Source organism: Saccopteryx leptura, chromosome 10, assembly GCF_036850995.1.
Source record: "Saccopteryx leptura isolate mSacLep1 chromosome 10, mSacLep1_pri_phased_curated, whole genome shotgun sequence".
Taxonomy (NCBI): domain Eukaryota; kingdom Metazoa; phylum Chordata; class Mammalia; order Chiroptera; family Emballonuridae; genus Saccopteryx; species Saccopteryx leptura.
In genome coordinates, this window is record NC_089512.1 from 46,216,541 (window position 1) to 46,234,466 (window position 17,926).

The 17,926-nt window shown below is 50.5% G+C and overlaps 1 protein-coding gene across 1 annotated transcript in view; it reads left to right on the forward strand.

Annotated features, from left to right (window-relative positions):
- The window catches only part of SLC6A6 (solute carrier family 6 member 6), an 87,674-nt gene that overhangs the window by 59,178 nt on the left and 10,570 nt on the right, over positions 1–17,926 (forward strand). Inside the window, exons 6-10 of the mRNA XM_066351191.1 lie at positions 6,606–6,740; positions 7,887–7,990; positions 8,120–8,244; positions 11,928–12,040; positions 16,626–16,763. Of these exons, the coding sequence (XP_066207288.1) occupies positions 6,606–6,740; positions 7,887–7,990; positions 8,120–8,244; positions 11,928–12,040; positions 16,626–16,763 (615 nt within the window). The remainder of the gene's footprint in view (positions 1–6,605; positions 6,741–7,886; positions 7,991–8,119; positions 8,245–11,927; positions 12,041–16,625; positions 16,764–17,926) is intronic.

Genomic DNA, 17,926 nt, shown 5'->3' on the forward strand with positions numbered 1-17,926 from the left:
GCGTCAGTACCCTCTGGGAGTTGTTAGGCATGCAGACCCTGTCAGCCTGCCCTGGACCAACAAAGTAAGAGTCTGCATTTGCACAGTAGCCCAAGATAATCCAAACGCACATTGAAGTTTGAGAAGCACTGACTTGGATTTTTGCTGCTGAGTCAAATTAACTGGATTATTTTACCACTAATATTTCAGCTAGTAACTAAGATTTCTTATTAAGGAAAACTTTCACTGATGATTAGGTCATTCACTCATTACTCAGATGTTAGTTGGTAACCAAAATGTTAGCTGTAACTAAAATATTTGCTACTGGTTAATATGTTATGTGATGACTAGGATGTTAGCTATTAACAAAGGTGGTAGTGGATAATTAAAATGTTAGCTCATAAATAAGACCAGGTATATTGTACACTGCTCATGAAATTAGGGGATATTTAATCGCAGTGGTAGTCAACCTGGTCTCTACTGCCTGTTAGTGGGCGTTCCAGCTTTCATGGTGGGCGGTAGCTGAGCAACCAAAGTATAAATAAAAAGATAGATTTAACTATAGTAAGTTGTTTTATAAAGATTTATTCTGCCAAACTTAGCGAAAATCCGACATAAAGTACTTTGTAAGTAATTATTATTAAATGCTTTAACTTGCTGTAACTCTGCTTTATAAATTTTATAAAGTAAAGTTACTTCCCTACTTTATAAATCACCGTTATTGTGGAACCGGTGGGCGGTTAGAAAATTTTACTACTAACAGAGATACAAAAGTGGGCGGTAGGAATAAAAAGGTTGACTAGCCCTGTTTTATCGCTTCGTATTCATTTTGAAATATCACCTAAATTTTGTGAGCAGTATATATTGGCAATAATGAAAATGTTAGCCTGTAACTAAAATGTTCTGTGTGAACAGAGCTGAACAGTTCCCTGCTAACCAGGATTGCCTGATACCATGGTCACTGTAATGACAGTCAGTGCAGAGGGGTCTGCTGTGGTCCGAGGTGTGAACCTGAACCCACGGCACGAAGCCGTAGTGCGGGTGTTGGCTTGATCTGCCTTCACACGTCCGTCCATCATTTCCCCCCAGCATCTGCATCTTGATGGGGGGGAACTTTAAGATCAAACCTGGCTGCTCCGGAAGTTAGAATTAAGGACCATGTTCTCTGGGCTGAAGAGCCCCTTAGGCAAAATCGTGGATCTGAACAGACTCCAGCTGAGCATGAACTGGGACCCCACGGTTGCAGAGACAGATTGAGAATGATTTTGGAGTGGGGGCCTGTACCCCCACCAAATGATCCCTGCCTGTTTCTCAGGGAAGAATCACCCTGTGACCCTAAAACCCAGTGTGGAAAGGAAGCAGGCCAGGCTTCAGAAATCTCTACCCGCACACCTGCAGCTAACAGCGTCCCCCAGGAGGGGCAGGACGAAGGCAGCTCAACTTGTTTCCACAGCTCCCGTGAGCTCATCCACCTGTGTAATCCCATTTCATCACCTCCTCTCTTTCAGTGATGAGGGAACTGAGCTGGGAGAGGTGAAGTGACTTGTCCAAGGCATTCCCCTCACCTCTGAGCCTCAGTTTCCTCATCTAGAAAATGGGTGGTAGAGAGGGTAAAAATGAGGTGAATTCTGCACCCAGCACAGTGCTTAGCATAGACTGCAGTAAGCACCAATCCCTTTCTCCCTGTCTCCATTCCCCACAGAGAGGTGAGCCTATCAGGAAGTTTCTGTGGAGCATGGTCCCGAGCAGTGTTGGACACTGATCATTTACTTAGGCACTCCTATGCTGTGAGCCTTTAGATCTGCCAGGTACTATTGTAGGAATGGGGCTTGGGGAAACGCAGGGGTCAACAAAACAGGCAAAAATACCTGTGGTCCAAGAGCAGACAGATTCATTGGTTGTAACAAGGGGAATGTATAAAGTACAGGATGGGGCAAAAGTAGGTTTACAGTTGTGAGTATGTGAAACAGAGCTTATTCTTGTATTGTTATTTATTAATTATTGCATTTTACATAGGAACAACTATAAACCTACTTTTGCCCCACCCTGTAATAGGAGTAAGATGGTGACAAGACCTATGAGAAAGAATAATGTGGCAAAGGAGAACAGGGAATAGAGGGTGGCCAGGCAAGGTTCACCGAGAAGGGGACTTAAGGCAAAGATCTGAAGGAAGTGAAGGGGTCAGCCATATAAATATCTGGAGGAGAAAAAATTTCCAGGGAGAGAACAGCTAGAGCAAAGGCCCTGAGGTATGTCTGACTCAGACCTTTGAGGAGCCCCCGGTCTGATGGAGGAGGCCAGTGTCTACTGGGAACTGTGGGCAACATTTGAGATACAATAGAGGAGGGGGCAGGAGAATAGAGTCAAAGTAAAAAGTAGTTTCAGGCTGCAACTGGCCAGTTGAAGACGTGACCTGCCTAAGGTCTCCCTAGCCTACCCTAGAGACAATCGCCTCCTCAGGCGGCTCCAGGCCCCTGAAGGGCAGGTGTGGTTCCCAGAACAATAGCAGGGTCTGGGCCAGCCCAAAGTAGCCAAGGCAAAAACACAGTTATGCTCAAGCTCCAGGGGCTAGCTGCCCACCCATCCACCACTACCCATTGGCTTTCAGCCCTGGCCACCATGGTGCAGGAAGGTGACAGAAGTCCAGACCTACACACAGGAAGTACAGGCCTGTGGACTCGAAGGAGGGACGCAGCACACGTGTCCTGAGGCTGTGCCTCTCCGTTGCTAGCCTCCAGGGCAGCTGTTCCATCCAGGGCTTAAAATAAAGTAGAGGTGGCGGTCAGAGCCAGACCTGGTTTTGGGTCTCAGCTGTGCTGCCCACAAGCTGCATGGTTGCAGGCAAATTCCTTTTCCTCTCTGATCCTCATTTTCTCGTTGTGTAAAACAAATAAGCAATGCCCGTCCACCCCCCACCCCAAGACATGGGGTGCATACCCTCCGGGCATGCTTAGGTACTGGGCACTGACCTGGCCCCACCCGCCCAGGCCTTAACCTTGGAGGCAGCTCGGGGCAGTGGGAGATGAGCCCAGCTCCCTCCTGCCTCACGGGCTACCCTCTCCCCACTGTCACCAGAGAATGAGGAAGAGTTGTCCTTGCAAGTTTCCAGGGCATTTGGGCCACAGGGCATTTGGATTGAGGGCTCAGAGGAGCCACAGAGGTTTGCCGTCAAGAGTGGAAAACTACCGTGTCCTGTGGCAAGGCCTGCTGGGCCACCGCCAGAGGCCCACTGGCGGTGGTTGGCATCAGCCTCTCCCACAAGCATCCCCGGGGAGTCATGGAAAAGTTGAGAGAGTGGCTCTCAGGGGCTTGTCCTCAGAGCGGTGAATTCTGCAAAACAAGAGGCGGCTGAGGTGAGGCTGTGACCAGGTGAGGTTGTCCTCGTCCAAGTTTGGGGAACACAATACAAGATTCAGGACCCTGAAACTAGCTGGCGTAGATCAAATTCTAGTTCTCTAAGCCCAGACAGCTTATGTCACCTCTCCGAGCCTCAGTTTCCTCAACTAGAAAATACAGCTAACAGTAGCACTGATCTTTTTCAGTTGTGAGGATTAAATGAGTTAACACGCAACAAGATTTTAGCATAGTGCCTAACACACAGTTAGCCAACAAAATAAATACAGAAAAACAAGGGAAGCCACCCCCCCCCCCCATCCCCCGGTGGTGTCCTGTGTCCCTGACACAAAGCTCTCTGGCCACTGCCTGGTTGTCTGTCCAGTGGAGTCCGGCCGGCTTTGAAGTAGCTGCCTCTGGGGATGCCCGCTGTCGGCAGCTATTGTTCAGTGGCCCCGGGCGGGGCCCACTGCAGCCCAGAGGTGGGGACTGGTCAGGGGGCCTGTCCGCAGGAAGGGAGGAGCTGCTTGCCGGTTTTCTTCTTTCACCCCTTCTGGGGCTTCCTGCCCTGCTCCCACCCCCTACGTCAGTCTTCTTGTCTTTGGGAAATAGTGAGGAAACGAAAGTGTGGATGGCTGGGGAAACTGAGGCCCAGAGGAGAAAGACACCCAGGGAGAGTGTGGCACAGGCCAGAGCAGGGCCCACCTGCCTTTTGGGATCATCAGGGGAGCACTCCCTGCTAAGCTTCCTTGAGGGCTCACTATGTGTCAAGCGCTGAGTGAGGTCAACAATTTTCCTCTTACACTTGGGGGCTGAGGTCAAGCTGCCCAGCTGGGAAGTGGCAGCAGTGAGGATGAAGTGTGCCATCCAGGCAACCCCATGCTGGTCGCTTGGCCCCTCCCCCTCCCCCAGAGAGAACCTCAGGACTCGTCTGGTCTGAGCATGCACCATCTCACAGGTGGAGAATGAAGCCCAGAGAGGGACAGTAACTTGCTCAAGGTCTCACAGTAAGCCAGCCCCGAGCCTCGGGGACTCCAGCCTCCCTCTGGCCTGTGGGAGGATTGAGTAAACTGCCTGCCGGACTTTGTACTGCTCTATGTTGTCATCCAGAGGTCTGCACTGGGGTGTGTCCCACTCTGCCCCTCAAGTGCTGTGTGATCTGTGGGGGCGAGCAATGGACTCTCTCTGGGCCTCAGTCCCCTTGCCTTCAACCTGGAAATAGTAATATAACCCACCTCAAAGGGTTAGAGCAGGACCGACTGCATATAGAAGTTTCTGCACTTGGAATAGCAGCAGGCATATAATGAGTGCTCAATAAATGCTGGTTGGTGGTATTGACTGAAGGCAACAGAGTCAGACCCTATGAGCTTCCTTTTTGTCCTTTTCCAAAGCTCCTTTCTGGTTGTTTCCACACAGAGGGATGGTGGCTGCCTGAGAACTCGGCTTCATCAAGGGTTTCTGTGCCAACCAGGCAAGGTCTGGGGCTCTGTCACCTTCTGTTGGTGTCCGTGACTTCCCTGGACCCCAGCAGTGCTCTGCAGTACCCTGGCACCACCTCCTTCCCTCGGCACCACGGCACATTTGTCCTGTTCTCAGCCTTGGTTTTCTCACCTATAAAATGGGTGCATTTGCTCTGTGGCAGTTCCTCCCTAGTCTCCTGGCCTCTCAGGGGCTCTGAACCAGTCCGAGTGTTCTGGGTGCAGATCCTGCTCTCTGCAGATGACTTGGGAAAGTCCGAGCCCTGCCAAGCCTCAGTTCCCTCTGTTAACAGGCGGCAGTGCTACTGATTTGGGAGGCATGGTGAGCATGACGTGGACCTGTGCCTGGGGAGTCCTAGCTCAACCGTGCCCTGCTGGAAATGTCAGAATTTCACCACCCATTCAGCCACACACCTTCAAGCTCCTTCCAGGCATAAACCGTACATGGAATCTTCTCACTGTAAAGGAAAAGATGGAGAAGTCCATCCACAAGAACTGAGGCCATAGGACATTTGGAGACCAGTGCTTTCAGGACAGGAGAAGGAGAGAAAGTAGGGCAGGCCCTTGGGGATGGAAAGGCCCAGCCTGGGTCATCTCTGATCCACACCTTGCATTGACCTTGGCCTGTCTGAGATGTGCTCTGTGACCCAGGGAAAGCTGTGGTCCTCCCACAGCTCCAAGGAAGTCGAAGACCTTCCCCATCCTCCTGGCTGAGGGGCTGTAGAGGCCTCATTTCCTTCCCAGAGGTTTCCTTGTGCTTCCTGCAAAATCACAATGTCAACAGCAGGGCCTGTGTCTTGACCACCTAAGTGCCAGGCAGGCACTCTCTTGATTACATTAAAAGCATCAATCAATCAATCATCCTGTTGACTACTTGCCTCACTGGGTTTTTTTGGGGTTTTTTTTTTTAAGAGAACGATACAGAGAGACAGGAAAGGAGACAGATGAGAAGCATTAATTCATAGTTATGGCACCTTAGTTCATTGATTGCTTTCTCATATGTGCCTTGACTGGGGGTGCTCCAACTGAGCCAGTGACTCCTTGCTCAAGCCAGCGACCTTGGGCTTCAAGCCAGCAACTTTGGACTCAATGTCTATGGGCCCAAACTTTGGGTCATGTCTATGATCCCACGCTCAAGCCAGTGACCTTCGGTTTTATAATCTGGGTCCTAAGCTTCCCAGGCCGACGCTCTATCCACTGTGCCACCGCCTGATCAGGCAAATATTTGCCTTGCCTCTTGATGGTCACCTTTTATTTCCCTTATCTCCATTTTACACTTGAGGCAATAGGCACAGAGAAGTTAAACATGACGCCCAAGGCCACACTGCAAGTGAGGGGATAGAGCTGGGATTTAAACCCACACTTATCTGATTCTTAACGGTGAGTCATACTGATAGTTGTTCTGTTAGTTAATATGAACTAAGTGCCATGTACCAACTACTGGGCTAAGCCTTTTTCATACACAATTGATAGTTTACTCTCTTATTTTGCATTGTTCATCTCTACCCACTAGAATGTCAATTCCAGGGATCCAGGGACTTGTATTCTGTCTTGTCCAACGTTATTACGAGTATAAATATTTACTAAATATACGATTTTTAAAAATTGAATCTCAGTAAACTTATGAGGTACCTGCTTATACTCTGGTTATAGGTGAGGCAGCTGTGGCCCAGTGAGGTTAAGCTACATGGCCAAGGTCACACAGCAAGTGAGACGGCAAGCTTGGTCATAGACCCCTGCCTCAGAAAAGATGCTGTAGTTTAACAGCAGCAGGTGATGCCACGGGCCCCCCTGAATCCGGCTTGTCCCTTGCAGGTTGTCTACTTCACGGCCACTTTCCCGTTTGCTATGCTCCTGGTGCTGCTGGTGCGTGGACTGACGCTGCCTGGTGCAGGGGCAGGCATCAAGTTCTATCTGTACCCTGACATCAGTCGCCTCGAAGACCCACAGGTACTGCGGGGCAGCCTGTCCTCCCTCCTACCCAGGGCTGTGGTTCTTGGGTGCACAAATCTAGCTACCATCACCCCCTGGTGCTTTTCCAGTGGGCGGTGACAGATCATTCGCAGTGCTCATGGGCTTTTCCAGCTGTGTTTTTATGTTTTCATGTCAAGGGCTTCTGAGTCAGGCCAATTATAGTCCTCTCCAGGCACTATGTCAGGGAAGAGAGAAGACTTTCCGAGCTGATCTCCCTGGACCTGGCACCAGCCGAAAGGGCTGCATCGTGGGGGTGGGAGAGATGCTGGCCTCCTTGGCCAGGGATGGCATTCACAGTTGGTGACCTCTTGAAAGCTGAGGGGTCAGTACTGAATGTCCACTTCGTGGCACTCAGCCACGTGACCACAAAGGGGTGAGAAAACTGGGAGATTTTATGGGCCTGTTTAAAGATCTTTCTGTATCCAGGATCCTCAGCCTTCAGGTTGCTGCTTTGGGTTTCTTCCCACTCTCTTCTCCTCCTAGGTAGGAGGTAGTTGGGAGGGGGCATGGCCAGCATCAGAGGACAGTGTGGAAGGTGGCTTTGTGGCCGAAAGGAGACCTGCTTGATGAAGGTTCTGGAGAGCAACTTTGCTTTCAGTTGACCATTAGGGATTCTTTTCTATTCTCACTCAGGGTCCCCAAACAAGAACAATTACTGTAATGACAGCAGCCTTGACTTACAGGCTACCGCTGGCACTAGATTTTTTTTTTTTTTTTCCCCCGCTGGCACTAGATTAACTTTTATTCTTTGAACCTACAAAACAGCTCTATGCAGCAGGGCCATGGAGCCCATTTTACAGATGTACAGATAGGCTTTGGGAGTCATATTTACTTGCCCACAATGATTCCATGGTTGGGATCCAGCTCCATCTGCTTAAAAACCCAGCCTCTCAGCCCTGATGCTGAGTGACTGTGGGGTTTCTTCAAATTCAGGGGATCTTTTCAGTTCAGTGTTGTCTTGAAAGACACTTTGGATTTTAGCACGACCTAATTGCAATTGAGAATGTGCACATTTTGAGGGGCAGTCCTCGGTGGCCAGATGGCCAAGGACCCACACTGCCTACTACAGGAGACCAGCTCTAATGGTCTCCTCTCTCTCCATGCCACCCCACACCCCCATAGGTATGGATTGATGCTGGGACCCAGATATTCTTCTCCTATGCCATCTGCCTGGGGGCCATGACCTCACTGGGGAGCTACAACAAATACAAGTACAACTCGTACAGGCAAGTGTTGTGCCGGCGGGCCTGGTGGACCTTAGAAATGATGATGTTTAAAGAAAAAAGAGAAGAAGTAGGGAGCGTGGCTTCCTTGTGTTGTGAATTAACTTGCTCCCTGACATATGTGTAACTTAGGGACTGTATGCTGCTGGGATGCCTGAACAGTGGTACCAGTTTTGTGTCTGGCTTCGCAATTTTTTCCATCCTGGGCTTCATGGCACAAGAGCAAGGGGTGGACATTGCTGATGTGGCTGAGTCAGGTATGGTGGTATCGGTGGCAGTGGTGGTGGGCACTGCCACCTAGTGTTTAAGCTGAGTACTGCAGGCATGAAGCCAGACCCCAGGGGCTTTGGAGGGGGGGGGACGAGCCTGGTTTCCAAAATGGACCCCCCCCACCAAGATGTCCCCCAAGTACCAGAGTATAAAAACTAAATTTTAAACACTTTCATTGCAATTTGGCCCAAGGGGCGGCAGAAACATGGGTTTGGTTAAGTTGGGATGTGATCTTCCCCCCTCCCCATCCTTCCCCAGTAAACTCCTGGTTTCCGGATAGAAACAACTTTTGTAACTCAGGTCCAAGTCAGCCACCAATCGGCATTCCATCACCACCTTCTCAGCTTTGGTTTCTGTATTTTGCACTTTGCTCCTAGCGCGCTCCCTCTAAGCAAACCCATCCATTCATTCCACTGATGTTTATTGATTTATTGAGCCTCCACTCTGTGTTAGGCACCACCGTAGGCATGGGGTGGGTGAGGCATCAGATGTGGCAGGCCACCCTCTTGGATTGTGGTGGATCTGATTTGGGGGTGGGATGTGGGTACACAGGCACCCTCTCAGGATGTGGGCCCTGGTGCTAGTGTGCTCCTCCCTGGGACACTGGGAAGTGAAGGGTCTTAGAGTCATGGACTTTGCAATGCCTGGGCTCTTAGGCTGATCCTGGAGCTCCAGCAAGGTAGTTCCAGAGTCTGAGGATTGTAAGGTCTTCAGTTGCTAGAATCCTAGAGTCTCAGAACTACCATATCTCGGGTGCCTAAGTTTTAAGACTTGTCATGATGCGCTGAGTGCTGGACCTGCAGCTTTAGTACTGCAATGGCTTAGCCGTGGAAGTGGGGACCTTAGGCTCTCATGATCCTCAGAGTCCACCTTTCTGGCTTCTCTGCCCTTTCCTGGTTCTGCCCAATTTACTTGGAAGGTGGCCATCAAGGTGCCTGGGAGATTTTGTTACTTTACACACCTCCCTCTCCTCTGCCTGACCTAATTTTTCATGACCTCTGTGGGGCCTCTTGGAGGCAAGTGGCGGTCCTGGGCTGAGGCACCTCAAGCCCTGAAGAGAGCAGCTGATTCCAGGGACCACCACAGACCAAGGTCAGGCACAGCTGGAGTCTCCACCAAGGTGTCAGTCAGCCTTGTCCATAGGACCGTAGAGTTGGGGGCTCAGGTACCTCAGCATTGCACATTCAGATGTCTACACAGATAAGACCAACGGCCTTGAGAGACTTGGGCTGGTCAGGGACAGAGCTTGGGTCTCCAGGACAGGGCTCCTCTGACATGAGGGTGTCCCCCCTCCTACCTAACCCCCCCAACCCTGGCAACATCTGGCTGTTCCTGTGTGAGAAGATGTCTGGGTTCCCCTTGCTTCTCTGAGCCCCTGGTCCTGCTTTCCTCCTCACATGTAAAGATGCAGCCAGGCCCCGTCCTCACACCACAATGTGCAGGACAAGGTGGCAGGTTCGTGCTTCGGCCCATGCATTTCTCCACTGGCCCCAGTTCCAAATCAGACCTTCAGACATAGTTTTCCTGCCCTGAGAAACCCCCAAAGGCAGGCCTGAGACTTAAGGACACAGAAATTAATTCCAGAAATATCCACACCCATCTGTGAGTTGGTAGAGTGTGTAAGGGAGACAGTATACACCTTTGCAGATGGCTTTTTTTCAGTGGAGGGCTTGTAAACTGCGTCTGATTGGGAATCGCCAGGAGCGTGGAAGTGAACTTGCTGGTGGGAGATAATGTATCAATATGTAAGACAGTTCTCTGTGGACAGCTAGGTATTTTTATGTGTATGTATGTATACATTGTCAACCTAAGTTGTTTTCTTCCTCCCCATCCACTTCAAAGATCTTGGCGTTTATTCCCCATGGTGATGTCTGAATAACCGACACATCAAGGGTGATTATTTCTCTAATAAGCTTTTAACAAGCACCAGATTGAGCCAAGTACATTTGAACAACATATTATTTAGCTGAACGGAGTGCAAATGAAATGTAGAGAAGTGCAGTCTCCGCTAACAGAGAGGCATGCAGAATGCTCGAGCGGCTGCATTATTTCACAGGGCTTCTCTAGAGGCACCGTGCGCTTCGAGAGAGAGGCGCTCAGACCCTCTCCCAGAGGCTGGCTTGAGAAAGGCAAAACTGAAATACAGAAACGAGTGCATTGAGAACCTTCACAGGCCCCTCCTGGGGGGGGAGGCTAGGGCACCCATTTTACATCTGTCTCAAAGTCGGCTGGACTTGACTCCTCACGCGGAGCTGACGTGTTGGGGGACCAGGGCCCTAGCCTTGGTGGAAGCGTGGCTTCCGAGTCCCACTTGGGCTTCAGAGTTAGAGCGAGCACTCCTTCCACCACTTCTTAGGGGCTAGTTCTCTAGCCACCTGAGGATGCTTGGTCATGGTGGGTTTGTCACCAGGTTGAGTGGACTCTGGATTATGAAAGGACTCGCCCTTGACTGCCACATTTGTGTTTAATGCTGTGCCGCGTGGTTTCTGGCTCCAATTTATTTCAAAGGTTCCCTCGACCCTCATTTTTTTTTACTGGTCATTTGGTTCTGGTATCTGCTTTAAATATCCTGCCTCCAGGCTGTTTTGTTTTGCATTTCTTCATTTTTTTTCTTTTTTTTTTTAAGTTGTGGGTTTTATTATTTTTTTTTAGCTCAGGCCATTTAGGCCTCCTGTGTCTTGGACCCACGGGTCTCAGTTACACTTCTGTCTGCCCCCTGGCATCTTCTCTCAGGTCGACTAGAGATGGGAGACATTTCTCCATGTCTTTAGAATGGGTCTGATCAGAAAGGCGCCCCCTGAGCTGATGGGGTTCCTGTCTCCCAAGCCCTGTCACCAGATTCTGTCAGTGTCCCCTTTTTAGAAAACAGAAGCCCTTTCCTAGGGAGGTGGTGTCAGCATCTGAGAATCTGAACACAAAAAGGCTCCGTGGGAGTCATTTATGGTATGGTAACCTGCCCTTTACTTCTCAGGTGGGGAAACTGAGGCCCTGAGTGGGCGTGTGGTAGTATAAAGAGTAGATGAAGGAGACTGTGGCATGAGCACCTGAGTGAGGCCCGGGGTCCCCCTGGCCCGGTGGCTGACCCCACACACTCCTCCCTCAGCTTTGGGCTCGGCCCCGACGTTGCGTGGGTGAAGGCGCAGAGGCACGCCTGAGGAGATACTTGCCCTGCGGGACACGGTCCTCTGTTCCTTCTCCTGTCTTTCCCACTCATGCAGTGTTTCAGGAGGAACCTTTTCTTTGCAAACAGGGATTTAGCAGTCACATAACCAGACCTTTCCCCCTAGTTTCCTTCCAGCAAATGTTGGCACGGCTGCTCTGGTCTGAGGGCTGAGGGTGCTTCCTTTCCAAGTCGGCCGAGTCCAGGCTCAGCAGTCCCAGTTCCCAGCCCAGTAACCAGGGTCTGTCCGGATTCTGGTGTGTGAGGAGGCTACTTGTGCTGCTGCTTAGGAGACAGATGCTAAAACGGGGCCCTGCCTGAGCCCCTGTGCGTCCCACCCAACAATGGTGTCTTTCCCTATGCAGGCGTCCAGGCCTGGCTCCTCCCTGCATCTTGGGTTGGGAGACCCGCCTTAGGCGCAGGTGTCTGTGTATGAGCTCCGGTGCTCCTGGTGCTCGGCCGCTGATGCGTCTCTCCCCTCTGTCCCTTCCCGTCTTCTCTTCCCTTTAGGTCCTGGCCTGGCCTTCATTGCCTACCCAAAAGCTGTGACAATGATGCCGCTGCCCACATTTTGGTCCATTCTTTTTTTTATTATGCTTCTCTTGCTTGGACTGGATAGCCAGGTAGGTGCAGACGGAGGGTTCGGCCCAGGGCGGGGCTCAGCCCAGGGCGGGGCGGCCCAGGGAGGGCCTGGTTCTGGAAGAGCTTCCTTTGTGCTGTGAGGTGGTTCTGCCCGTCCAGCCCTCATGGGAGACTTGCAACAGTTTCAGCTAGCAAGGTTCCTCTGGGACCACGGGAGTGGGACAGGCCTCAGGGACATCTGCCTCAACGCTCAGGTCTTTGACATCATCAAGGGGAAATGGACAACTGAGGGGTGTGGTTAAAACAAAGCCATAGGTGGGAAACGAAAGGGCAAGGCCGAAACAGAAATGGTGCACTCCCCCGTGGGTGGCTGGGCAGGGGCCCAGGAGTGACATGGCACATGACAGTTAGGGGAAGAGGGACCAGCATCTCCCCTCCAGGGCTCGGGCCTCCCTCTAGAGCTCAACCAGCCAGGGGCTGCATCTGACTTTGGAGTAACAAACAGTGCTAAGCCCCCCAAGCTGCTGTGTGATGTTGGTCACGTTTCCTTTCCCCTCTGAGCCTCAGTTTCCTCATCTGGTAAATGGGTACGATTATATCTCCATTGCATGCATGAAGCACCTGGTACAGTGCCTAGTACAGAGCAGTCAGAGGTGCTCGGAGGATGAATAGTGCGAGCTCTAAGTCACCTGTCCCTGGAGATACTGTATGTGTATTTTCATTGGGGTCTTCCCAAGACAACAGTTTGAGTACAGGCATGATTCCGGAAGTGGGAGTTATCGTGTGCAGGGCAGGCTGGTCCCGTGCCCAGGCTAGTTAGAGCCTTGCATGTGGTGTCTGTCATCTAGGGGCCAGCATCTGAGGTCAGTCACTGAAAGCAGGCATTTTGCAGCCTCATGTGTGATGGTCTGGGGTCTGGCTGCCTCATAGAAAACTGTTGGTCATCTGAGACCCAGTGAAAGGTGGGGGCCTGTGGCCAGTTCAGAAGACTGCTCTGCCACGCACCCTGAGGGCAGCAGCTGCAAAGCCAGTGCCTAGGGCAGATCCCTAGGAACTCAGGACCAGCAAGGAGGCAAGTCTTAGAAGGTTAGGCAGAGCAGAGGGGGTGGTCCACCAGCAAGGTCAGGAGCAGAGCGAAGTATTTGACAAAGTGGAGCAGGATTAGCAGAGAAGACAGAATGAAAATATTTGGGGGATAAAAACAAAGTGCTTTCCCAGTTGTTGATGGGCTTAAGCTGTGTACACAGCAGGACTCCATTAATCATCCCTAGTTAATGAGTTTGGCCTTCGGAGGCACCAAGCAAAGGGCTGTTCTAACTTCTTCCAGACCTCTAATTGAAAGCAAAAAACAAAAACAGAGAGAAGTTAATAAATGATGAAGCCCCAAATAGGCCTCTTGGGCTGCGGAACCTACTTCCTGAGCAAGCGGAGGTGGTTTTATTCGTTAGGTTTTTCTCCCTGGGAGGCAAGTGGGGACAGCTGGGGATGTGCCCCTCTGAGCTTGCTCCCTCAGTGGCCCAGGCACTTAGGGAATCAGGGAGCTCCTAAAGCCAGCCTCAGAGGGAACAGTTCTCTTTTCACTTCAGAGCATGGAAGTCTGCTCAGAGCTCAAACGACCTGCCTTTGATATACCAACAAGGGACATGGTAGAATTATACGTGGAGAGCTGGGTGGGCACGGTGTCTCGCATCCAGTGGCATAGGTTGGGATCCCTCCTTGGCACTATGTGCTGTGTGAACTTGGGGACATGAGGGAAGGTTTTTGGAGCAGTGCCACTAGAGGTGTTTACATGGGCCAGGCTTCATGCTAGGCTTTTATGTGTATATGTGGTAAAATACACAGAACATAAGATTGCCCATCTTTGCCATTTTAAAAAAATTTTTATTAATTTTAATTTATTGTGTTAACATGGATTCAAGTGTGTTAACATGAATTCAACACCCTCACCCCCACCTCCATGTCCCCCATTACACCCCCTTAGCCATTTTTAAGTGTGCAGTTCAGTGGCATTAAGTATATCCACATTGCCTGACCAGGCGGTGGTACAGTGGATAGAGCGTCGGACTGGGATGCGGAGGACCCAGGTTCGAGACCCCGAGGTCGCCAGCTTGAGCGCGGGCTCATCTGGTTAGAGCAAAAAGCCCACCAGCTTGAACCCAAGGTTGCTGGCTCGAGCAAGGGGTTACTCAGTCTGCTGAAGGCCCGCGGTCAAGGCACATATGAGAAAGCAATCAATGAACAACTAAGGTGTTGCAACGAAAAACTGATGATTGATGCTTCTCATCTCTCTCCATTCCTGTCTGTCTGTCCCTGTCTATCCCTCTCTCTGACTCTCTCTCTGTCCCTGTAAAAAAAAAAAAAAGTATATCCACATTGTTTTGCATCCATCACCACCATCCACCTCCAGAATTTTCATCTCCCCGAAACTGAAATTCTGTTCCCATTTAAACACTTAACTCCTCTCCCCCTCCTCCCACCCAACCTGGCTTTTTCCTGCATTAGCTCCTTAATCTGCACAATGTCCCGATGCCTGGAAAACTGAGGTTTAGAGAGATGGGGACTCCTCCGGCTGAGGCCACACAGCCGGTGAGCGAGTGGAGCCACAGCTTGTTCCCAGGTCTGCTAGTTTGTCACCCTATTTGTACCTTTGAGTTACCCCCAAATAGCTCCCTCATCTGGAAGTAGAGACCCGTAGTCAGTGTAAAGCAGGACCTCTCGCTGCTGTAGGAGCTGCACCCTTGCTCATTACAGGAAACACTCTCCCCAGATTTCTAGCACTTGGCGGGGCATTGTCTGGCTGAGGAGCCATTGCACTGCTGAGTGTTTCTTGGTGAGATGGAGCAGGGACAGATGCCTGTAGGTGTCTGGCCTACCTGCAGGTGACAGCTGTGAACAAACATCACAGGAAGAGAGCTGGAACCCCTCTCCCAGGAGCTCAGCCATCCCAGCCCCCTGACGTGGGTTAAAGTTAATCATGCAGTTGCAACTTCACTCTAATGACTTCACATCTGTCTCAGCATCCCTGCTGAGTAGGCAGGACCCTCCCATTTTGCAGGGGGAGAAACTGAGGCTTGGGGAAGTCAGTCACATAGCTGTTAAATGAGGCAGGTCTGAAGAGGCCGGTGGAGTGGGGGTGAGGGAGTATGTTCTCCGGAAATGCAGGGAACTTGGAAATGAGGGGCTTGTGCAAGTCTTGGCCCTGACTCACAGTGGCACTGGGTCTTCCTGTCTGTAATTTCCCCACTTCAGAAAAAAAAAGAACGAACCTTTGTTTTTAAATTCCCTTTGAAGCCAACGCTTGAGCTGCAGGTTTGCTTTAATTCAGTAGCAATTTAATTCAAAACCCATTTACCTGACGCTGTCAAAGAGAGGTTAAAACATCAGCCCCTTGTATTTGGGCCCCTTTCAAGAGTTTCTTGGTCATCTTTTCCCTGAGTCCCTGGCAACAAAGAGTCATTTCTCCTGCCCCTTTCAGCACATGAAAGGGGGCTGCTCCTTGTTTGTATCCCTTGAGCCTCCTGTGATGCATCCCGGAGGAGTAAGTGCTTGGACTTGTCTTGTAGGAAGGCTGAGGAAACATTCCTTCCCAAAAGCCTCTCCCAGATGAAAGAACAGAACAGATGGGTGGGGGTTTTAGCTTTTCAACTTTTAAAGGAATCGGATTGGCCTTAGAGGGTGTGTTGGTTGGCAGGGCAATGTGTCTGTAGCCATCCAAATGAGCCCTTTATCCTGAAGTTTTTCTTTGTGCACATCCGCCTAAAGACAGATGTAGGGGTAGAGTTCTGGCCCAGCTCAGTAGCTGCAGAGGCTGGAAACCATCTGTCGGGCACTGATTATTGATCTATGATGGCATGTATCCACAGGACGGAGTTTTATGTCACCATTTAAAAAATGAAGCAGCTTTCCATGTAATGACATGGAAGTCTCCAATATAAATTGTGAGGTACAAAGATGGGAAGATTTAGAAAGATAAAGGGTCATTCTAGAACATTAACTCATGGTTGGGAGCCCAGGGGTGGGTTCCTAGAGTCCATGAGCCCTGGAGTCCTGGCTATATTGAGCTAACACATGTGGACACAGATGTGCATGCACACATGCAAAATTCTCTTGTGGGCCTACAATCCCCAGTTAAAAATCATCACGTGAACCTGATGAGGAAACTGAGGCCCAGACTTGTTTTGGGTTATCCATTCATTTGTCATGTGTCTGTTGAGCATGTGCCTGACCCATCCGGTCACTCGAAGCCTAGAAATGAGAGGACACCACTATGGTTTCAGAGAGGATCAAGACCAAAGTTGGAGGTTGTCTGTCAACACACACAAGTGCCAGGGCAGAGGGTCAGCATTGGCTTCAGAGAACAGTCATTCTTGAATTGAGTCTTGAATGATGGGGGCAAAGCATTCTTGTAGCGGGACTAGCCTCGGCAGAGATGGAAGCTATGGAATATGGGGGGAACTGTGCCTGGGTCTCCATGGCCTGACAGGCAGGCCAAGCCCACAAGACCGGGTTCACAGGTTTGGACTTGACCCCACAGGCTGACTGTGATGCCAGGCCTCTCTCTCTAAGCAGAGGGGAGGTATTGGGCATCTGCCACTCAACTGCTCTCTTTCCCCCCCCTCCCCCCAGTTTGTTGAAGTCGAAGGACAGATCACGTCCTTGGTTGATCTTTACCCATCCTTCCTAAGGAAGGGTTTCCGTCGGGAAATCTTCATCGCCTTGATGTGTAGCATCAGCTACCTACTGGGGCTGACGATGGTGACGGAGGTAGGTGGCTCTCTTACCTGGTATGAGGGGCCTCCCCTTATAGGGCCCTTGGTGTCCCAAATATGTGTCTTAGAGCAGTTCAGGCCATACCACCTCTCGGGTCCCCCCAACAGCTGGGTGAGAGGGTCAGGGTGAGCAGTCTTCTACCCCCACCCAGTTCAGGGGCCCTGTTCTGCCCAGTGGCTCAGCCCACACTGTGGAGGGGAACCCAGCAGTTGATCCAAACTTTCTACCCCTTTTTCCTGTTCCCATGGCAACACTGCTGCTCTGTCTCTCCCTCATCCTGGGAGGCTTAGGGGAGCGGTGCTTCAGCTAAAAGCCATTTTAACAACAGCTCTGTTCACCCATAACTGTGCAGCTGCCCTTCACAGGCCTGGTGGGGAGGTGATTCTTGAAGGTAAATACTAGATAGTGCTGAGGCTGGGAATGTGCACTGTTCAGAGAGTGGGCAATGGCCAGAAGAGGATCCATTCAAAGTGGGACAAAGGAGCAGGAGAGGAAAGGAGCAAGAGTGTCTAAGGCAGCAGTGGATCAGCATGTCCAGCAAGAGGTGGGCCAGAGAGGAAAAGATTCTTGTATTCAAGAACGTAGGCCTGTGAACTTGGCATAGGCCTAGAGCACTATCTCTCCTGTACCTCATTCCACCCACCTCCCCATAGTCTTCAGAGAAGATTGCATTAGCTCCCAAACCAAATTCAGGGCTTCCCATCAATCACACTTTTCCTTACTGGCAATAAAAAGAAATATTTTTCTGGAAGTGTCTATAAGAAATATCCTCCCACAAAAGGTAGATCACAGGTCCACACTGAGTAGCTGGATGTTGCTGAAGTCTTCTATGTTGGCCACTGTTGGTTTTAAATACCTCCTTTGGAAGCAGCCTTCAGTGAACTCATCATTTTTTTTGCTAAGGAAGACATGTTGCTTTGTTTTCTGTGTGTGTGTGTGTGTGTGCGCGTGTGCGCGCGCGCACGCATGCACGCAATTTGTCAAACGTGGAGTGGAGTATCTTTTTACATAGGTATCTGGTTATCATAGACTTCAGTTTTTTGGGTTGTTTTGTTTTTAGATTTTGTCAGTTTTTCTTTTGGGTTTTGTATTTTCTTATTGATTGCCAGAGCTCTTTATATATTAAGGGATTTAGATACCAAATAACAAATCAAACA